Source organism: Bufo gargarizans, chromosome 1 (genome assembly GCF_014858855.1).
Source record: "Bufo gargarizans isolate SCDJY-AF-19 chromosome 1, ASM1485885v1, whole genome shotgun sequence".
NCBI lineage: Eukaryota > Metazoa > Chordata > Amphibia > Anura > Bufonidae > Bufo > Bufo gargarizans.
The window spans coordinates 549,537,495-549,561,487 of NC_058080.1; the positions used below are offsets into that span (position 1 = coordinate 549,537,495).

A 23,993-nucleotide genomic window follows, 5' to 3' on the forward strand; every position below is an offset into this window, starting at 1 on the left:
CCATATAACGATTGTAGGCGACGATACAATCGGGCTTGAGGACCGTTGCCGCGGTACCTCGCACAGGGACAGGGGTGATGCCGTTACCGTGAATTGTGGACAGCATAAGGACATCCCTCTTGTCCTTATACCTGACCAGCAACAGGTTTCCACTGGTAAGTGCACGGGTCGCACCCCTAGGGATAGGTACCTGGAGGGGGTGGCCAGGGAGGCCGCGTTGATTTTTCCGCACAGTCCCACAAGCGGACGTGGATCTGGTGGCAAGAGACTGGAACAAGGGGATACTAGTATAAAAGTTATCCACGCAAAGGTGGTAACCCTTATTTAGCAGTGGGTGCATAAGGTCCCACACAAGTTTCCCGCTAACACCCAGAGTGGGGGGACATTCTGGGGGTTGAATACGGGAATCTCGCCCCTCGTACACACGAAACTTGCAAGTGCACCCTGAGGTACTCTCACAAAGTTTGTACAGCTTCACGCCATACCTCGCCCGCTTAGAGGGAACATACTGGCGGATAATGAGTCTCCCCTTGAAAGCAATGAGACTCATCAACCGCGACTTCCCTTCCAGGTACATAGACCTGCACAAATTTGGCCCCAAAGTGATCGATGACCGACCTGATTTTGTACAGGCGGTCATAGGCAGGATCACCTTGGGGGGGACATGCTGCATTATCTGCATAATTGTAAAGTGGGGTCTGGTAGAGGACGTCCCGAACCCAGTAATGCTTGACACTAGGTTTCTTGAATAGGCCCATATGCAGCACGAGGCCCCAAAACGTCCTCATCTTGGCTGCACAGACCGGAGTCCAGCCACCGGGCCTAGCCAAAAAGGAGCCCGGATGTTGAGCAATGAACTGTGGGGCGTACAGGTTCGTCTGCTCCAACATCAGATTCACAAAGGGGTCACTGAAAAAAAGACTAAAGTAGTCGCATTCAGTGAAGCCCACTGTGGAAATCTGGATTCCTGGTTGGCCTACAAAATCAGGAATCACGGGCTCAAAACGCTCTGGGGTATACCAGACAAGTTCACTGGTAGGGGGCTCCGGTGGTCTTAACTGGTGGGCCAGAAAACTAGTACGAGCCCCAGAGCTTCTCGTACTAGTGTGGGCCACAGGGTCCCTAGCATGGCGGTCTCCTTGCTCCACCTGGCGGCGTCTCCGCCGCCTTGGGGTCTCATCATCATTGTTAGATGATGAGGAGGACGCGGATGACAAAAGGAAAGTGGGGTTATCCTCGTCCTCACTGGGGCTCTCGGACTCGGAGGCAAGCTGGGCATATGCCGCCTAGAACATCCGGCAGGCCATAGGGGAGTGTGTGTGTGATAAACTTTATTTGGTGTGCGTGTGTGTGGGGGGACGGGTGTTCGGGAACTTACCCTAAACCTTACAGACAAAAAAATAAAAAAAAGGCCCAAAAATGTGATTTTTTTTTTTTATTGAAACTCGCTGATCAACCGTCCGAAGTTGATCAGTGGTGGGACGTGCGATGCGCTAACAGTGACGCTAAGAGTCCCGGCCACAGTCAGAGTACGCAGAAAAAAATATATAATATGCTTGTGCCCCAAAAAAAGTTGTGAAAGGGGGCGGGAGGGGGGCAAGCTGCAGCACACCTGGGGGGTCTAGAGTCAGAGTTAAAAACATGGGGTGGAAAGTGGGCGGGGTTTCATCAAATCAAGCATGCAATATCTCGGAAACCAAAGCGGCGCAAACGTTCATTTTTGCAGCACAAACCAGCACAAACGAATGGTGTATTTCTTTTTGAAATTTTAAAACATGGGGTGGAAAGTGGGCGGGGTTTCAGCAAATCAAGCGCGCAATATCTCGGAAACGAAAGCGGCGCAAACGTTAATTTTTGCTGCACAAACCAGCACAAACGCAGCACAAACGAATGATGTATTTATTTTTGAAATTTAAAAACATGGGGTGGAAAGTGGGCGGGGTTTCAGCAAATCAAGTGCGCAATATCTCGGAAACCAAAGCGGCGCAAACGTTAATTTTTGCAGCACAAACCAGCACAAACGCAGCACAAACGAACGGTGTATTTCTTTTTGAAATTTAAGAACATGGGGTGGAAAATGGGCGGGGCTTCATAAAAATCTAACGCGCAATATCTCAGGAACCGAACCGGCACAAACGTTCATTTTGGCGGCACAAACCAGCACAAACGCAGCACAAACGAATGGTGTATTTCTTTTTTAAATTTAAGAACATGGGGTGGAAAATGGGCGGGGTTTCAGAAAATCAAGCGCGCAATATCTCGGAAACGAAAGCGGCGCAAACGTTAATTTTTGCTGCACAAACCAGCACAAACGCAGCACAAACGAATGATGTATTTATTTTTGAAATTTAAAAACATGGGGTGGAAAGTGGGCGGGGTTTCAGCAAATCAAGTGCGCAATATCTCGGAAACCAAAGCGGCGCAAACGTTCATTTTTGCAGCACAAACCAGCACAAACGCAGCACAAACGAATGGTGTATTTCTTTTTGAAATTTAAGAACATGGGGTGGAAAATGGGCGGGGTTTCAGAAAATCAAGCGCGCAATATCTCGGAAACCAAAGCGGCGCAAACGTTCATTTTTGCAGCACAAACCAGCACAAACGCAGCACAAACGAATGGTGTATTTCTTTTTGAAATTTAAGAACATGGGGTGGAAAATGGGCGGGGCTTCATAAAAATCTAACGCGCAATATCTCAGGAACCGAACCGGCGCAAACGTTCATTTTTGCGGCACAAACCAGCACAAACGCAGCACAAACGAATGGTGTATTTCTTTTTGAAATTTAAGAACATGGGGTGCCAACTTCACACAGGTTTTAAGGCCTTATGTCTGCGGAGGCTCCAATCCTGGCTTTGGCTCACAATTACTGATGGAAATCACTGAGCAAAACACTGTGTGAGCGAGGCTTAAGAAATAATAGAAGACTCATGGCAGAGGGGCTTTCATGCTCATGAACGATTCTAAAAATCAGCTTTCAGTTCAGTCAGTGATAAACGGACATTTTGGCCTCATAAACGCGACTACTTTTTATCCGCACACTGACCTATTCATCTCTAAGGGCCCTACACACGTCAGTATTTTTTTGCAGATGTTTTTCTGTACCACAAATTATGGAAGATGTCCTATTCTGGTCCGTTCTGCAGAAGGGAATTGGCTTTTTTTTTTTACTCATGATAGTGAGAAAAAAAACTGAACGCACACGGAAAGGTATCCTTTTTATATGCAGAACAAAATACGGACATGGTTGTCTGCACGAGCCCTTTCCTTTAGGCATCAGCTTCTTCTGCAAATGAGTTCTTGCATTTTTAATCTATGGGAGTCATTTGTTTATATGTGTTTTACGAGTGAAAAAATTAAGAATAGCACACAGCATCCATCCATGAAGATGGGCTATTATTCAGTAAGATTTTCTTTTTTTTTATGGACCACTGACATGAATGGGCAAATCCTGTGTGAAAAATGCATGATGAGGAACATGACTTTTTCACGCAGAGCGATAACAAAAAAAAACTAACAAACAACAACATGTGCATAAACCCATTGACTTTAGTGGGTCAGTTTTCACTGAAGTTGCAGTCTATTGTAAACAGATGGCACCCGTGCGTAAAAAAAAAAAAAAAAAAAATAAAAAAAAAAATCGCTTGTGAGCATGAGGCCTAGGAGTCTCTGCCAAGTCCAAGTTTCCCTTCTATTAATACAATTCTCCACTTTTGTATGCAATGACAAGCAGCACAGACCATGGCAATGAGCGCATATACCGGATGGTACAGACCGTGCACAGCCATTACAAGCCCCACTCCATCACAAATCAGCCATTTACCACAAGTGTCCAGTGTGTGAGAACAGGAATGACTGTGTGCTCTCCTCCAGCGTATGATACACTTTTCACCCCATTACTTCTACTGCATAGCTGATCTTCTGGTTGATGCCTCAGTAAAATAGACAATGGGCAGTTTGGATAAATGAAGGCCAAGATGTAGTGTGAAAAGATTCTCCCAAGTGCTAAATGGATTAACGCGAACACGTTCAACTTGCTTCTCTGCTAACCGGGGAGATGGTTTACGCTTCTAACATGATTTTGGGGGGGGGGGGGGGGGGGGGGGGTGGTAGCAAAGGAGCTGGAATGTTTTATGCTACATGCACACAGCAGTGTCGTTCATTTAGCTGCATCTCCATGCCAAATCCATACCAAAACCTGCATGTCTTACTGACGAATTTTATTGCATATTCATGGCAAAAAGTGAAATCTGCACAGACAATTGACATGCTGCGGATTTCAAAACTTACACTGGAACTCAATTTCCACATGTACATAAGATATGGACAATCGCTAACTTCAAATGGTACTGTATTATGCTGCAGATTTTCCATGCAAAATATGTATCGTGCATACACTCTTAGGGAGGTGCAGGATTTGATGCAGATTTTTGCAGCTCTCACCCTTTCATTGAAAAGGGCGAAATCCACACACAAAAAAAGGCAACAATTGACATGCTGCAGATTCCAGAAGCGGCACTGCAAGCCAATTTCCACAACTGAGAAAAAAAATAAAGCAAAGTGCACATAAGATTTGTCCTACACTTTGCTGATACTGTATTACGCTGTAATCCAGCAGAGGTGGCCGGACTGTGGGAGTGCACAAAGGCTGCTGTTTCTGAACATGCAAGGAAGGGTCTGTTCACATCACATTTTGTCCCACATTTAATTATATGTAGTTTGTGGTAACGCATTATCAAATATTTTCAGTTGTAGAAAGTGTGAATGTTATTTTCTTAATTTACTCTTAACACTTTGTCGTGGCAGATTTTGTTGCAGAAATAGCTGAGAAAAAAATTAAAAAAATCTGTTCCATTCATCTTGTTTTGGCAGGAAGCACATGGATTTCTGCCATCTTTGGTCAAATGAATGAAACGGATTTTCAGTGGCCGAAAATGTTGTCACTTTTTTGCACCATGAAATTCTGGCTTATTTTCGGTGGAGGTTTTAGTCATACAACATCTTCTCCCCATTAGAAAAGTCTAGGGTAAAACATCAGAAAAAAATGCCACACTCATACTGTGAAGAAAACAAAAACACAAGGAAATAGTCTTAAAACACCACTGCAAAAAAATAAATAAAAATAAATAATTAATGGAGAGCAAAACCACCTTAAAGCCTCATTCACATGTCAGTGATTTTGAGCCAAAGGCGTCATGCACACGACCGTTCAGTTTTTTTTTAGCGGTCTGCAAATCGCGGATCCACAAAAACACGTAACCGTAACAGCCTTTAATATAACTGCTTATTCTTGTCCGCAAAGCGCGAATAGAACATTCGTACAAGAATAGGTCAGGTTATATTTTTTTTTACGGACCACGGTACAGAGCAACGGAGTGCACACGGAGTGCTATACGCATCTTTTGCGGCCCCAATGAAGTGAATGGGTCCGCATCCGAGACGCCAAAACTGCGGCTCGGATGCGGACCAAAACAATAGCCATGTGCATGAGGCCAAAACCAGTAGTGAAGATCCTCCATAGATTACGGTAAACCTGAGAAACCCGTTATCCACTGGGGGACATTTAAAGGGGGTGGCCACCCTAAGTATGAAATATCCAAAGTGCCCCAGACAATAGCCAAAAAACATGAAGTGTTTATATGTGAAATGTACTGGCTATAGTCATTTTTCTAGCCTGTTCACCATGGCGCACTTCCCTGGAGGAGCTTCTTAGATAGCCTGTGGGGGCGGAGCAGCTGTAAAGTGAAAGTAAATATCCCAGCATGCATTGCAGCAAGCATCTTCAGATGAGCAGTCACATGACATCCCCGCCTACCCGTGTTCCCATGGAGACAAGAGCCCCTCTGACATTATCCATAACTCAGTCATCAGTGAATAACTACAGACATAGGCTACATGCACACGACCGTTGTGTGTTTTGCGGTCTGCAAATTGCAGATGGCGTCCGTCTGCATTCCGCAATTTGTGGAACGGCACGGAAAAGACTTTAATAACTGCCTATTCTTGTCCGCAAAGCGAGAACAAGAATAGGACAGATTATATTTTTTTGCGGGACCACGGAACGGAGCAACAGATGCGGACAGCACATGGAGTGCTGTCCACATCATTTGCGGCCCCATTGAATGGGTCCGCATCAGAGCTGCCAAAAGTGCAGCTCTGATGCAGACCAAAACAACGGCCGTGTGCATGAGGCCAAAACCAGTATGGAAAGATCTGCTCCTGTTCTGTGTTTAGAGCCACAGCTGGTTTTGGCTCAAAAGCACTGATTGAAAATCACTGACTGAACACCGACTGAGGCATAAGGCCTCAGATGCACACGACCGAAGCAGGTATGTGTCCGTATTGCTGCCCGCAATATATATGGGCATCAGGCGTGTGGGCACTGAATCCGGAAATATGATGCAGTGTGGAACGGAGGCACGGATTGGAAGCCGTAGAGCATGCACTACTTTTTTGGAGGTGGGACTGCCAGGCGCGGTTCCCATTCAAGTGAACCGACGCCAGGCACACGGTCGTTGCCTGTGCATTGAGGACCACAATTTGCGGTCCGAAGCAAACGCACTGCCTGCACACGTTAGTGTGCATGAGGCTTAACAACGACTTAAAACCTATAAACGGCAGTCCCCCTCCCTGTCTTTCCTGACATACAAGCAGCTGTTCATATAGAGCTGTTTCAGACGAGCGCGTGCAGTCCGGAAATCACACTCAGTGTGCTAGCGTAATCGTCCTTTCTGGACACTGCTCATCTTGCAGGAGCCCATGGCATTATACTGATTTATGTGCTTTTTTGTGACCTTATTGCTACAGAATCATAGTGACAGCTTTATGTCAGTATGATCCTGTAGAAATAAGGTCATGCAGAGGCATATAGCATTATAAATCATGATAATGCCTGCACTCCTGCAAGAAGTGCCCAGAACACACGGAGCGTGATTTCCGGACTGCACACACTCGCCTGAAAGTGCACTTAAAGGGGTTATCCCATGAAAAGTATTACTAAGCAGCAAAGACATTGCAAATGAAGTATAACTGCAATATATAGGCAAAGAAATAATGTTCTTTTTTCTGTATATTACATTTTCCTCTCTGGTAATGCCCCTGCTGTTTATCCTTCTAGTCCAATTTTCCCGACATCCGGTGGTGCATTAAAAAGCCCGAGAGCTTCCTCACTCCCCTCAGAGCTGGTGCAGTGGTCTTGTAGTGAAGCGGACTTGACACCTTTCATTCAGCCCTGCTTATCAATTCACAGAAATATATTGCTATATCTCTCTCTCTAGACAGTGGAGTAGGAAATAGTGAGGCAATATGTAACTATTCTATGCAGCAGAGGAAGGGGGTAACCAGAGCTAACTGCAGTGCATTTTGGGAGATGCAGGTGCTTGAGAAGCTGCTGCCCACCCACAGAAAAGGGAAGAAAGTCTTCCAGATATGATTAAAGAAGTTTTACAATTGATCATACAATAAGATTATGATCATCCAAAACATGGACGGTCATCTACCAGATCGTTCATCACCCATCAAAATATCCTACCAAACCGGCAAATCAAAAACACAGTACGTTTAAAAAAAACAAACAATGGGCTTGTGCAAAGTGGCAAATGATCGTCCATATTCGGCCTAATGAATACTTGAGATTTTAGCTGGCAGAGCATGACAGCTTCCAACATAAGAGACCACATTTTAGGCAAACAATATGTCGCCCATTGCAAACAATCATTTGCATAAAATTTGAAAATGATGGTCAGCCAAAATGGTCAGTATTGGCCACTTTGACTTATCTCCTGCATATGACCGGCTTAAGTTGTAGACGCCACAAATAAAGACCACGTTTTTAGATCAAGGGGAAAAAACTGCAATAATAGCTGAAGTGTGGACAAATGACCAAAAACGGCAAAATATAACACCATGTGAGCATGCTAAAACAGAACTATTTCTTAATAGGCATATTCTTAGTCCTTCAAGTGCTCAAAGGAGCCGCTCTCAAAGACTTGGGCCTTAAAGGGAGTCTGGAGAAAGATGATCACCCACATGCCAGGCCCGTCAGTAATTCTAGGCTGGGGTTATTGATTGTGACAGGTGAACTGTAAGCTGCTAATTATTCCTTGCTGGGTAATCTGCACAGGAGAGGGGATATAAAGGGATTAGCAGTGCCGGCTAAAAGAGGATCAGTTTAACCCCTCAAAGGCCACAGGGCAGTAATAGCGCCATGGGACAATTGCAAGTAAAAAGCAGAGCACATTTAACACTATACAAGATCAATCATGTGCTAGTCTAGCGAAAGGAACGGATTTAGTCATATAAATTATCCACCTCCGTGGCTAACGCCAAGTTATGAGGGTCAGATTAAAAATACTTGTTAAAACTGATGTTTGACTTACAGGACATCAGGAGCGGTTTTCCCACATTAAGCATTACAACAGCACTATGAGCATTCCCTCGTGCAGATAACAAGGGTTAATGATTAACATTCTCAGAGATAAGGAGAAATTATTTTATAGGGGTTGAAGAGATAAGACTTTACACAGGCAAGCTAACCCAGGATAAGAGTTGGCAGCGCAGGCATTTAAACATGCGTAATGCCATAAAGCCGACAGCCCAGCTCTTACCATATGTTGGTCCTACTACTCCCATTATTTACAATATACTGCTATACCGTTCAAAACTATTTTTCATGTATTGGGCGCATGTGCAGGGCTCTTATCCAAAAGGGAAAAAAATTATGGCAGAACCTCCTTGGATTACGGTACTCAACACTTCTGTTCTCCCAAGCAAGGTTTCATCTGAAGCGAGGAACCCTGCACCATTAGCACAGCGCTGATGAAACCAGTGATACAGCCATCATCATTAGTTATCATTACAGTATATACAGTAGTGATTGCTAACTGCAGAACGCTATGGAAATCGATTTAATTAAGAAAAAAAAACATTTAGCACTATCCTAAGGTGCAAAATAATTATCGGCGAGAAACTGACAACTGTAAATGCAATTATGTATATTTTGCTAAAATTACATGTATTTATCATTTCTACATTCTATTTTATTTGGATTATTTACATAAAAATATTAGTGGAGCAATATATGTGTCAATGGGTACTGTATGCGTATCAGTATATTTGTTCTACATACGGTATATTTCTTTTCTGTAGGAATGCTTGTTGGGATCAGACTGCCCGATGTACGGTCAAGTCCAGTTTATGTGTTGAGGGCTATGTCATGCCGTGGAACAAGGCAATAATGAGATTTGCAGACTATTCAGCAGTCAGGCAGTGGAAGGATAAATTAGGTTTCCATCCCCTTTCACCATCGCCATGTTTGCAAGTAAATAAGATTCCAGGAGAGGTAAGAATATAACAGCTTACATACCACACAGACTATGTAATGCTCATATGCGGGAGACTTGGGGATAGGATTTCAGGCTCATCTAGAGGTATACAATTTTGTGCTCATGCAGCTTTTGAGCAGGAAGGTGAGAGGTGTCACTGGATTTGATATCCACCAGCCTCTGGCAGCAGACTTCATAGAAGCACGCATTATTACCTTTGCTACAAAGATGAAAAAACTAAACACTGCAAACAACAAATCCATGTTTGGATGCTCGGTAACCCCACACGGGAACACTGACACTTTGTTTATGAAGCCTGACAACTGCACATTACACTTCCCACTAGAAGGGAGTTAAGCTAAGCAGACAATGTGCCAAAACAGTGCTGCTCTCTTCATCTGGAGTGATGACACCAGGGCTGCTTCAGTTCTGCCAACCCACTAACCCTCTGGCTCCTGGCCAGGGAGTGTCTGGTCGGTCAACAGGATCATATTAAATTAGTAACATCCCTTAGGCTTTTTCTTTTTTCTGCTTTTCTTAAGCTTGCAGCTTCAAGACACAAGAAGGTATAAACAAATTGTCCGCCTGGAAAGCAGTATGAGGACATGACTAGGTCTCTGGCATCCATTTGCCTCCCATACAAGTCCATTCATTTGCACACCCTCACAGCCCTGTGTTATTATAGGTGGATGTGACCATCTTGTGGAGATATTCCATTCCGATTGTGAGTATAATCAATCACCTGCTATGTTCTTCTGTGTCATGAGGATGATCTGAAGGTAGACTGCACAGGGTAAGGACACATACAGTGAGGCCGACCTTTCATGTGATCTGGGATAGCTGACAGCACAGAGGCCGCAGAGGAGCGCCCTGTGATGGCCATCAGGGGCTCCTTTCACCCTCTGTAACCTGCTGGGAACAAGGTGGCAGGGGCTCCCGGGCAATAAAGGGTGCGGAAGGCGATGAAGGACATCATTGTAAACCTGGCGATTGATAACTTCAGCGCCTCCGCATCTAGGACTAGTCCTGACATTGAAGGGCTCTGGGCAGGGAAAGCCGCCCCAGTACCGCATCACTGGGCACAGATCGCACGGCTTACAGAAAGACAAACCCCAGCGCCACTTACCGCACAGTCCGGCACCCCGGAGATCACAGGCAGCTGCAATAATCCACAAGGCGATCCAGAAGGGTAAATCCCAAAGCATAAATCCCCAAGCGAAAAGCCCACGGCTGTGCAGACGCCCCGGGCAGCCACGCAGCAGAGCACCGTACATCCAAACTTACTCTCTCCCTAGAGCAGATCCCCGGCCGGTGCACAGCAAGGAACGAGCCTTCCCAGGCTGCTGCTGATCTCTGGACTTCCAGCAAATCCACAAGCACACATATCAGCGGGATCCTCATCCACCTCTCTACACGCACGGATCGCTCACTTATTAGGTGTTGGGGTCCATGGCTCCGGAGAGTCCGGACGGCTGGAGAGAAGGCTGCTCCTGCTGCTCGATCACACGAGAATGCGGTGCGTGCTGCTAGCTGCTCACAGCAAACTCCTCCAGGTCTGACCAATCCAGCCCAGATAACACGATTGCACTCTAGAGGCAGGCATGAGCAGCCTCTCACGCTGTTCGTGCTGCTAGAGGAATTAACTGCCTGTGTGCTGGGGGACCGGGCTCAGCCTCTGGCTGATGCGCTGCATTGTCTGAGGTACAGGTCACGTGATAGTGACAGGCTGTGGGAACACTTTAGGGTAATGTATCAAAACAAGTGCTGCCCACAGCAACCAGTCAGAATCCACCTTTCATTTTTCAGAGCCCCTTTGGAAAATGAGTAGTTGCTATGGACAACTAAGCCAGTTTTCCTTTGCACCAGTTTTGATAAATCTCACCCTCAGGCCTCTTTCACACGAATGTGTGCTTCCCGTTGCCGTATTCCGGACCGCATTTGCGGATTCGCAATACACGGGCACCATTCCGAGGTGTGGAATGGTGCAGAACGGAAACCCACGGCAGCACTACGGAGTGCTTCCATGGGGTTTCGTCCTGTACTTCCGTTCCGCAAAAAGAGAGAACACGTCCTATCTTTTTGCGGAATGAGCGGATCGCGGACCCATTAAAGTGAATGGGTCCGCGATCCGCTGCGGCTGCCCCACGGTGGGTGTTCATGCATTGCAGGCCGCAGCATGGCCAGGGGGCGCAAACTTTCGTGTGCAAGAGGCCTTAGGCCTCTTGCACACAAACATTTTTTTGGGCTCGTTCACAAGAATGTGTGATGCCCATTGCCGTATTGCAGACCGCATTTGCAGATCCGCAATACACTGGCACCGTTCTGTAGCCATTCCGCATCACGGATGCGGACCCATTCATTTTAATAGGTCCACAAATCCGGAGATGCAGAACGGAAGGGAACACTACGGAGTGCTTTCTGGGGTTCCGTTCTGTGCTTCCGCATCGCAAAAAGATAGAACTTGCTGTATCTTTTTGTGGAACGGAAAGATCGCGGATCCATTCAAGTGAATGGGTCTGCGATCCCCATGCGCCTGACCCACGGACGGTGCCCGTGCATTGCGGACCGCAATTTGCGGTCCACAGCACGGGCTTCAAGCGTTCGTGTGAACGAACCCTTTCTGTTTCGTATACTGAACTCCGTACGCCTTCAGTTTTCGTATTTCCATTTTTATGTTCCATTCAAAGATAGAACATGTCCTATTATTGTCCACATAACGGACAACGATAGTACTGTTCTATCAGGGGCCAGCTGATCTGTAAAAAACAGAAAAAGCCATAGGGTTGTGTGCAAGAGGGCTCATGCGCACGACTGTATGCCCTCCGAGACAAACGGTCCGTGAGCGGGCCATATGTCCTGGAGCAGCATACTTCATGCGCATGGGAGCGCACAGCATCGTAGTTTACTATGATGCTGTGCGCACCGGGCCGTCCGCGGGGCTATTGTCCCGCACTCATAATATCATGAGTGTGGGACAATAGTAACCTATGATGTTGTGTGCACGATTTATGCCACTCCAGGACATTGACCCGCTCATGCACCGTATGTCTCGGAGGGCATATGGTCGTGTGCATGAGCCTTTTGTGCACAATGTCTTCAGGCTCCTTGGAACTAGTTCACACTGCATTTTGATGCAGTTATTTCTAACAGACCTAAGAGCGTATTGCCATCATAGCTGCAGGTGCCATAAATAACTGAGCGGGATGACAGGCTTTCAGGAGCTCTTCTCCCCAATACAGGCAACTGACATGGACACCAGGTGGACTGCTTGCACCAGTCAGGTAGGCATGTTGTGCATCATATGGGAGCAAGCAGTGATGTTACCCAGGGATTATGTGAGAAAACACGCGCCATAAGGCTTCTTGCACACAAACGTATTTTCTTTCCGTGTCCGTTCTATTTTTTTTGCGGACCCATTCACTTCAATGGGTCTGCAAAAAAAATGGAAGTTACTCCGTGTGCATTCCGTTTCCGTTCTGCATAGAAATAGAACATCTCCATTACGGATAAGGATAGTACTGTTCTATTAGGGGCCAGCTGTTCCGTTCCACAAAATATGGAATGCACACGGACGTCATCCGTATTTTTTGCAGATCCGACATACGGTTGTGTGCAAGAGGCACAGGGCACAAGTGCATACATTCTGCTGTGCTATACCACATGTGCCCTGAACTGGCAGCTGGCACACTGTCTGGTCCTGAGGCAGCCAGCTGTGAGGTGTCAGCAGCCACATTAGGCAGCTTGGTAAACTACAGATTAGCAGGCCTGGATTAGTTTGCTCAGGGGTTATCAAGGTTTGGAGTGAACCATCAATTAGTCCTCCAGATGGCGATTTCCCTCCTAATCTTTGCCTGCAGATCTGGCTTTATGGCTCGACCTACAGCCCCGGGCATGCAGGTTTCAATGCTTTCACAAAAACAGGAAAAAAATCAGATGGAAGTGTCCTATGTACAAGGAACTGACATTTTGAGAAATGTTACTTAAATAACATAAAATTAACCTTCTGGAGTACACGGTGACATCACTCCTCAGGAATATATCTGTACTTACCTCTCCTGTGCAACATCGACTACACCAGGTATGCTCAACCTGTGGCCCTACAACTCCCAGCATGCCCTAAAAGGTCTAGGCCAGGCATGTCCAAACTGCGGCCCTCCAGCTGTTGCAAAACTACAACTCCCAGCATGCCTGGATAGCTTACAGCTATTGTGGCATGCTAGGAGTTGTAGTTTTGCAACAGCTGGAGGGCTGCAGGTTGAGCATCCCTGGACTACACCATCCATTACCACAGTGGAGCTGCACAGCAAAAAAAAAAAAAAAAAAAAAGAAAATGTATGGCTGTGTACAAGCCTCAGGAGGCTGTATCCGGACAGATGCAGCAGCACTGTATATTTCTTAGGGCTCATGCACACGTGTGTCCGCCGTTCTGTGTGGTTTCCACAGATGCTGCTTCTGCAACAGTCAGCTCAAAAAGATAAAACTCCTATATAGATAAAGATCCCATTGTTATTTTACTGCTGCAGCAAAGTAAAGATGTTATCTGCTAGTAAAATAGTAGATTAGTAGAATTGGGATAACTGTATGAAAGCTCTATTATTCTCTGGATGAGCCTAGATAAAAATGCCCACAGAAGAACAACACTGCACTTAGGTTAATCACTACAAGGGGCTTCTCTCTGGTCGGAGTGAATAGTCAAGTCAAGAAGCCAGGACTGGAAGTAGAATGAACGTAGTGATTTAAAAAAATTATATCCAGAAAATCATTCATCCGTTTTCCCCAAAAAATTATATAGAATAGTCACATATAGGTAGTTAAAATATGAGAATTTTTTTTTGATGGTAGTGTCTAGAGAAGAGCGAATTTCATATTTTGAAATTCGTTCATTGGTAAAAGGTGAATTGCGTTATGGATTCCCTTACCACAGACCATAACGCAATTTTATGACGGAATGCATAACGCAATGCCTTTAGAGGGATTCCGTCATAATAGAAGTCTATGGGCTGCAAAACTGATCCGTCACATTTTCGTTATGCATGCCATAGACTTCTATTATGACGGAATGAATAACGGAATGCCTCTTAAGGCATTACGTTATGCATTCCGTCATAGAATTGCGTTATGGTCCGTGGTAACGGAATCCATAACGAAATTCACCGTTTACCAACAAACAAAGTGTGAACAAATTTCATAAGCGAAAATTCGCTCATCTCTAGTAGTGTCTTTTTAAAGTGACAATGAACTTCAGTTGCTCACAAGAAGAAGCCTAGCAAACTGCCACACTCTTGATTGGAAGATGAAGAGAAAAGCTACATGAGAACTTATATGGTAGTAGGAAGTAGTTCTTGTGTCAGACACTGAAGTCAGGAGAGCTTACAACAATGATTTCATGTGGCAAAGAAGAACACAACCCCTTCAATGTTGTAGGTACACGTCAGCAAATGGGTCAGCTCAGAAAACTGCTGTAAAGTTCAGTCTACAATTTATATCTTGCAGTATGGTGCGAGGGTCTGAATTTCTGGATCAGAAGCAGTATCCATGGTGGAAGCTGCAGATACCAAGTCCAGGACATGGTGACGGTATGCATTAATAAATAAAAGTACTACTCCTGTGACAGGGAGGTAATGTACACATCATTTTCCTGCGCACGCCTAGGAGGAGGCTGCTGACATCACTTACAGGCTCTCCTGTAAGCGACCAGTCTCAAGAACAGCGGCCCTAGAAGAGGCCGCCATCATTAAGGGATTTTTTACAGAACCCTTGACACTGACAGACACTATGAAAACCTACAATTTGTCAAAAATCAATAATAAAACAATTCCAAACTGATAAATTACCTAAAGAAATACAGCTAATTGTGTATGTAACATGTGAGCAAGGCAGGGCTACTGGTTATCAGAAATGGTGACTGCAGAGGAATGTACGGTATGTACATGTAGAAGAAAGAAAAAAATCAAAGCCTGATCCTCCGTGTTTCTCCCATGTCGTACTGTAATAATGAACCTACACCTTGCATCCTCCTTCACATAGTACAGAAGGGAAAAATCTAATAAAACAAGAACACAAAGGAGTGTGCTCGGCTTTGTTCTCTAGAACATTCCTCCGCAGCACACTCTGCATTTAAACGCTGTCAGTTGCCTGCGGGCATCCCGGGCTGTGTCTCCAATTAAAGGGAACAAGGATCTGGGAGGGCGCTGCCTCGAGTTTGATTGCTTTTGCCTGGGGCAGCAAAATCCTTCTAAATAACAGCAGTATGTATGGATCCTGGGGAATCAAATCATGCCATTGTCTCTCGAATGCATTAACTGTGGCCTTTCTCGCCTGTCATTTCACAGCATCAGTGTTCATTTGTGTTTTTGTGCTACTGGGTGCCTGGGAAGATATGTCAGCCTTAACTCCTTCATATCATTCAGTGGAGATATGCCATGGAGAACACAATGCAAATGTACTGCAGATTTTTCAAACCACACAGAGTGTATACTCACTGTAAGACTAATGTAACAATGCCAACGCGAGGTTTAGAAAAGGCGCATTGTAAGTCCTTGTAACAGATGACATTTTCACAGTTTGAAGCCCTTAATAACCATAACCGCATAACACTGATGGGCCGAATCTAGCAGAATATAAAATCATATGCCATATAATAGACTGGGAATGGTACATAGGAGGAGGTTGTTCTATATCATACCATGATTCTCCATTGCCTCCCTGTAAGGCTTCATGCAGGACTGTATTTTTCATCTGTGTTGCCATCTCCATGTTTTGCAGATAGCACACGGACCCATTTACTTCTATGGGGCCATGCACACACCCATATTCCATATTGCAGAGGGCCATGAAGCCTAAAACCACCATTCATTCTGTCTCAAGCAACTTGTATCTTTAATTTATGTGTCCAATGTACATGAATTAACAGACTGATGATGGGAAATGCACTTGTTCTGCACTGAATGACAGACTCCAGCTGCTGGTGTTACTCCTATACATAAGGGATATACTGGGCAAGCTACTCTGTTTATCCACTCGCATAGAACCAAGGTTGGTCATTTCTTGGAATATATGAATGTTATACTACTCGAGCACAGCCCACAAGGACAATGGATTCCTTGTGTGTAACCTTTTAGTCAGTATTAGGCCTCATGCACACTACCGTATGTACTTTGCAGATACTGTCCTTGTTGAATCTGCATTTTTTGAGGACCCGTTGACTTCAATGGGTCTGTGGTCCACATTTTGCGGCCAAGTAAAGAACAGGCTCTATCATTTTGCAGAGTGGACATGGATGCGCAAAGCACACTGATTGCTCCATGTGCAATCCAAACGTCCGTTCCGCAAAAAGATAAAATGCGCAATTCAATGATTCTGCAAAAAAATAAATAAATAAAAATGCGGACCACACACCGCAAAATGGATATGGTCGTGTGCATGAGGTCTTATGTGTGACACAATTTCAGTATAAAATCTGGGTGTAGATATACGGTAAATACTAAGTAATATGTCTTTTTTTCAGTTGAATAATCAGTATTTTCACCAATTAAGACACTAAAGTCTAAAATCTGTATTGTATTAAAATGGGCAAAACAAGCCTCCAATCAATAAAATTGCAAATTTTCAAGGTTCTAGTTATCACTTCCGAATCCACACTTAACATTAGACTGTTGATAGATACCACTAGAGCTCACCTGTAAATATATGGGAAAGAAAATAGAAAAAATTGACTCTAAAGTAACCCAGTGTGCAGACGATCTACATTGAAATGTATGTTATTACCATGAGGAAACTAGTACGGTGGCTGTACACATTAGGAGTAGTGAGGCCTTAGGCATAGCTGTTATCTGTTTCCAGTACTACATATACTCCGTGTGTACCCCTTTGAAGCCTTATATGTTCCCTGGGGCTTGCACGTCAGCAGCACTTCTCTCACTCTATCCATCAAATTTACACAAATCCCCTTGGTGGACTGCTTTCTAAATGTCTTTACCTGGTGCATTATCCCCGGGCTTAACAATCCAATATCAGTGCAGCCAAAGATAATTACTCTGCATTGATGATAAAACACCCTGAATCCTGGCAGCTGGGGTAATTTGCATCTTCCAGAGCTGAAGATCAATACAGTCGACAAGAAGTGAAACCTGATTAGATGCTGGGAGCAAGAGAGGAGATAGAGGGGAAAGGATATTGCTTGGTAGGCTTGAGGGCTTGAGTCCAGCAGTCAGAGAAACCTCAATGCTTTCTAGACACAAGGCTACTTTACAGCAGGATTTTAAATACATCTCCAACACAGATAATGTGCAATAGACTTTCACTTTATATCCTTCAATTCTACTTTCCTCTTGGTGGAATGATCTTCTCTTTATAAAACCACCAACAGCTAAACTTGCCCACCAAGAAGTATGGAGGTGCCATACACCTTATATAGTTACAGATAAGCATATACCTTTTTGCCTTTAGTGTACGGCCACACACGGTGTGGAAATGGCAGATTTTCTGCAGCAGAATTGCATGCGGAAATGCCATAACATTTACTGTAGCAGCTAAGTAGATGAGATTTTTATAAATTTCATCTACATGATGTGGAAAATTTCTTCACCCAAATCTATACTGAAGGTCATTTAAGTTGTGAATTTTTGCTGCAGATTTTTTTCCCTTGCCACGCAGAGGGTGAAATCTGTGGCAAAGCCGCTGTATTTCCACGCTAAAATCGGAACCACTTGGTCCAGGAAATCATTAGTGGACCTGCCACATGTCGCTATACCCTAGTGGTGGTTTCACAAGGTGTTTTGGAAAAAATGGTGGTGTTTGACACATTTTTCTTGCCTTTTTTTTGTTCAACATGCTATGGCCCAATGTCTATAGTGAAATATAAAACGCACTGCAAACATTTATTTTTAGGTCTGTCATTTTTCTGATGTTCTGTTGCATCTCTTTGGATCAGTGGTGCTTTTCCCACAGACTTCTTCATAAGATTTCAGAAATGTCAGAAAAAATACACATGCTAGGCCAGGTTCAGATAACAGTTTAGCTTTCCGTTCTTTTGATCCGTCAGAAGAAAAACAGAAAAAAAAAAAACGGATCCTGTATTTTAAGCATCCATTATGCTCAGTTATGTACATTTTTCATCCATTTTAGCGATTTCCGTCTGAGTTGCATTATTTTAGATGGAAAAAAATCCTACACTAAAGTATTTTTTCCAGTCTAAAATAACGTATCTCAGGCAGATATGGCTAAAACGGATGCTTAAAATACAGGATCAAATTTTTTTGTTTATTTTTCTGTTCTTCTGATGGATGAGAAGAACAGAAAACTATACGGTCATGTGAACCTGGCCATAAAATGTAATGAATAATAATAAAAAAAAAAAAAGGCTATCCAAAAATGATGGTAAAAAAAAACATTGTAAAATTCATTGCATTTTTTTTGCGGGGCCGCGAAATAAGACATACAGATGCGGACAGCACAGGGTGTGCTGTCGGCATCTTTTATGGCCCTATTGAGGTGAATGGGTCCACATCCTACCTACAAAAAATGCGGCACGGATGGAGTGTAAAACAATGGCTGTGTGCATGCGCCCTAATACAGATAAAAATGTATCATTACCATTAAATCCCTAAATCTATGTAATGATGCAAGTACAAACACCCGCAGGGTTATTTCCTGATAGCAACCTAAGGCCCCATGCACACGGCCGTGTTTCACAGCTGTGTGCGGGCCGTGGAACCGCGGCCTGGATCCCTCCTGAGAGCAGGAGCGCACGGCGTCACTGGTTGCTATGACGCCGTGCGCTCCCTGCTGCCAGCACAGTACAGTAATACACTAGTATAGATCATACCAGTGTATTACTGTATTGCGGCGGCAGCAGGGAGCGCACGGCGTCATAGCAACCAGTGACGCCGCGCGCTCCTGCTCTCAGGAGGGATCCAGGCCGCGGTTCCACGGCCCGCACACTGCTGTGAAACACGGCCGTGTGCATGGGGCCTAAGGGTACATGCACACGTTCAGGATTCATGTGCGGAGAATCCGCACTGAAATCCGCAGGTGTTCGCAGGCAAATCTGTGCGGTCAATCCGCATTAATTGGTGCGGATTTGCATGCGGATTTGGTGCGGATTTTCCGCATGCGGATTACACTAAGTGAATGAAGAAAATCCGATCAGGAAAAAAAAAAAATTATTGACATGTTGCGGATTTTAAAATCCACACCGCAGGTCAAAATCCGCACTGAAAAAATCAGCATCGTGTGCATTGAGAATTCTGATAGAATACAATGTACATGACCTACGGTGCAGATTTTCCGCACGCAATCCTGATCGTGTGCAGGGGGCCTAACAAGGCACTCAAATTCGAGTGCACTACTCCTACTGTGTCATGTGCAACATTTGTGTATACAGTAATATATGCAAGTTTGAGCCTCAGCTGCCCTTACAGAAAGACTGAGGACAACAATGGCACTGGCTTAAACGATAAATTGACAGTAACTGGAAGTTCGAACTCTGCCATGTTTTATGACCTGGGCTGACAATGTTGTGATGCAATCTATTTGAGCTTCCTCCAGAATCAAAATCATGAATATGACAATGAGCAAAATAAATAAATAAATGCCAGACTCATCCACAGATATTGGAATCCGTTAAGCCCTTTCGTGTTGATGAAAAGGCACCGACAGACAGTAGGAAAGGTTCTAAATCGGTCTCTATACCTGTATGTGGGTAATGGCCAGCATTATCGAAAGAGCGCAGAAATGTCAAGATCTATACAGGAGATAATGTTCAAAATATCGGTAGTAGTAAAAAAAAGCCTGAATTAGTATAATGTATAGCACACCAGGTTACACGTGTTGTAGCACAGACTTGTTATTTTTACAAGGACTGCCTCTGGGAATTATCCTGGAGAGCAGTTAAAACCAACAAGGTCAGCAGAAGTTTGAAGTCTAATCGGCCAAAGGAGAGTTGTTCTCTGGGTCACATATGGAAACCACTAGAGTTATTTAAGTCACCCGAGGTTATTAATAAATCTTTCACTATTTCCTTAGCTAAATAACTGAAGGCCCTATCTTCTCAGACACGTTTGGTCTGGATATGTTGCGAGACCAATTTTGTATCCTTCCTCCACTAACCAGACAGGAAGGACAAGCCTCTGGTGTTAACAATGGCATAAATTCTAAGCATCCATATGGCTCTCATTTGATGCCTGCTCTGTTTTTGCACATCTGGAGAGGGCAGGGGCTCATTTACCGATAGGTTTGAGTTCTTTGGCCCTGCACATATTTCAAGTCTAGTAACACTGCATAATGCTCATCTTTGCCCATCTTCTAAGGCAAATTTCTCATGGGTGGCAGTATTTGTGGTCTCATAACAAAACATTCAGGGGGGCATTTACTAATCTATTTATGCCACTTTTGTGGCATAAACCGGTTGAAAATTTTGTTCCATGCCATTTGTGCAGCAAAATTTGAGACATTTCTCTCTTTACATCACTTTTCAGAAATGGCAAGAAAAGTGGCAGGCACCGCAGCAGGCCTCCCACATTTATCTCTAATCACGACAGTTTTCTGGCGGAAATAAAGACTTAAATAAATGTCAGGTAGGAGGCTGCCGTAGATTTAAGTGTCGCGCGGCCAGACATATGAGAAGCATGCAGCTCTTCTGTAAGTAATTAAGGTGTTATTCTTGTATCACAATGGCGCCATCATCACTACACAATGTAATAAGCCACGCCAAACACCTGTTTAGGGCTCCTAGACACTATAAAGTATAGCTGCCTCTTGATCTGATTGGCCAAGGTCTGCGTCCACGACACCCTTATCGTAAAGTGACATTTCAATAGAGGACTGCGATTTACAAGCAGCAGTAGTTTGGGGCCAAAGCCTTTTTGTGTTTCATGTATTATGGCACAGGTTCCAACTTGCTTTATTATAAATGCACTGTTATCAGCGTTGCCAAAAGTTGTGATCTCAACATCTCTCTTTACAATTATAGGTGAGGTGAAGACTCAGAAGTGTTACCAAAAGTGATAACAACATGTTTCATGCTTTCAGGTTTTACAATACAAAACAGTAACATCTTGTTTTTACTACACATTTTCCTTAAAGCACGTTTATTGTATTAAAAGGACATGGCCATCGTTTTTTCTTTTTTTTTTATCACACATTACCCACCTATATGTGAATCTTCTATGTCATTTTTGTATTAAAAAATGGATGTATGGTTTTCTGGATATAATTCTACCTTCCTGTATTGGCTCTTTCACTTCCTGTTTGCTTAACTGTCTCAGCCAGACCATTCACTGCGACCAGAAAGCCGCCCCCCCCCCCCACTGGGTGGAAATTATAGGTAACATCTGTTTCATTATCTGTACTCAGAGAGTTAACACTGTGTTAATCTTTGGTGTTACATTAGGACTGCATGTAACGTCTTCCCTGTCCCCACTTCCTCTAGATTGCCTGCACAACGTATCAATTCCTGCTGGAATTTCAGCTATAAATGTCTGATTAGTGGGAGTCCAGTGCCCCCACCGATCACGACACCGAAGAGACCACAGCACTCCTGTGAGTTCTACTTCCATATATCCATCTACATACAGTACAGACCAAAAGTTTGGACACACCTTCTCATTCAAAGAGTTTTCTTTATTTTCATGACTATGAAAATTGTAGATTCACACTGAAGGCATCAAAACTATGAATTAACACATGTGGAATTATATACATAAAAAAGTGTGAAACAACTGAAAATATGTAATATTCTAGGTTCTTCAAAGTAGCCACCTTTTGCTTTGATTACTGCTTTGCACACTCTTGGCATTCTCTTGATGAGCTTCAAGAAGTAGTCTCACCTGAAATGGTCTTCCAACAGTCTTGAAGGAGGTCCCAGAGATGCTTAGCACTTGTTGGCCCTTTTGCCTTCACTCTGCGGTCCAGCTCACCCCAAACCATCTCGATTAGGTTCAGGTCCGGTGACTGTGGAGGCCAGGTCATCTGGCGCAGCACCCCATCACTCTCCTTCATGGTCAAATAGCCCTTACACAGCCTGGAGGTGTGTTTGGGGTCATTGTCCTGTTGAAAAATAAATGATGGTCCAACTAAACGCAAACTGGATGGAATAGCATGCCGCTGCAAGATGCTGTGGTAGCCATGCTGGTTCAGTATGCCTTCAATTTTGAATAAATCCCCAACAGTGTCACCAGCAAAGCACCCCCACACCATCACACCTCCTTCTCCATGCTTCACGATGGGAACCAGGCATGTAGAGTCCATCCGTCCACCTTTTCTGCATCGCACAAAGACGCGGTGGTTGGAACCAAAGATCTCAAATTTGGACTCATCAGACCAAAGCACAGATTTCCACTGGTCTTATGTATATTCCTTGTGTTCTTTAGCCCAAACAAGTCTCTTCTGCTGGTTGCCTGTCCTTAGCAGTGGTTTCCTAGCAGATATTCTACCATGAAGGCCTGATTCACACAGTCTCCTCTTAACAGTTGTTCTAGAGATGTATCTGCTGCTAGAACTCTGTGTGGCATTGACCTGGTCTCTAATCTGAGCTGCTGTTAACCTGCGATTTCTGAGGCTGGTGACTCGGATGAACTTATCCTCCGCAGCAGAGGTGACTCTTGGTCTTCCTTTCCTGGGGCGGTCCGCATGTGAGCCAGTTTCTTTGTAGCGCTTGATGGTTTTTGTGACTGCACTTGGGGACACTTTCAAAGTTTTCCCAATTTTTCGGACTAACTGACCTTCATTTCTTAAAGTAATGATGGACACTCATTTGTCTTTACTTAGCTGCTTTTTTCTTGCCATAATACAAATTCTAACAGTCTATTCAGTAGGACATCAGCTGTGTATCCACCTGATTTCTCCACAACGCAACTGATGGCCCCAACCCCATTTATAAGGCCGAATGCACGAGGCCGTTGTTCACGGCCGTGAGCGGACCGTGGAACCGCGGCCTGGATTCCTCCTAAGAGCAGGAGCGCACGGCGTCATTGGTTGCTATGACGCTGTGCGCTCCCTGCTGCCGCCGCAATACAGTAACACACTGGTATAGATCATACCAGTGTATCACTGTATTGCGGTGGCAGCAGGGAGCGCACGGCGTCATAGCAACCAATGACACCGTGCGCTCCTGCTCTCAGGAGGAATCCAGGCCGCGGTTCCACGGTCTGCTCACGGCCGTGAACAACGGCCGTGTGCATTCGGCCTTAGGCAAGAAATCCCACTTATTAAACCTGACAGAACACCTGTGAAGTGAAAACCATTTCAGGTGACTACCTATTGAAGCTCATCAAGAGAATGCCAAGAGTGTGCAAAGCAGTAATCAAAGCAAAAGGTGGCTACTTTGAAGAACCTAGACTATGACACATTTTCAGTTGTTTCACACTTTTTTTGTTATGTATATAATTCCACATGTGTTAATTCATAGTTTTGATGCCTTCAGTGTGAATCTACAATTTTCATAGTCCTGAAAATAAAGAAAACTCTTTGAATGAGAAGGTGTGTCCAAACTTTTGTTCTGTACTGTATGTCTGAACAGACTGTGTTCGGCACAGCCATCATATGGAGGAGCCCTTCGGTCTGAGTAAACAAGAAAAATGAGGTGCATGACTTGCAGGGACATGGAGTTCCTTTCATCATGATGATCGGGTAGGGACCTGGCATTCAGAACCCTTGATGGTCTACAATATTG

At 44.4% G+C, this 23,993-nt stretch overlaps 1 protein-coding gene across 16 annotated transcripts in view; it reads right to left on the minus strand.

Annotated features, from left to right (window-relative positions):
• FBRSL1 (fibrosin like 1) overlaps positions 1–23,993 on the minus strand; it is a 545,433-nt gene that overhangs the window by 77,529 nt on the left and 443,911 nt on the right. Inside the window, exon 1 of one of the 16 annotated variants that reach the window (XM_044275614.1) lies at positions 10,607–10,865. The exons of the other annotated variants lie outside the window; for them this stretch is intronic. Coding sequence (XP_044131549.1) covers positions 10,607–10,723 — 117 coding nt within the window. The 5' untranslated portion in view covers positions 10,724–10,865. Of the gene's footprint in view, positions 1–10,606; positions 10,866–23,993 lie in introns of those variants that run through there. 16 annotated transcript variants of the gene reach the window in all.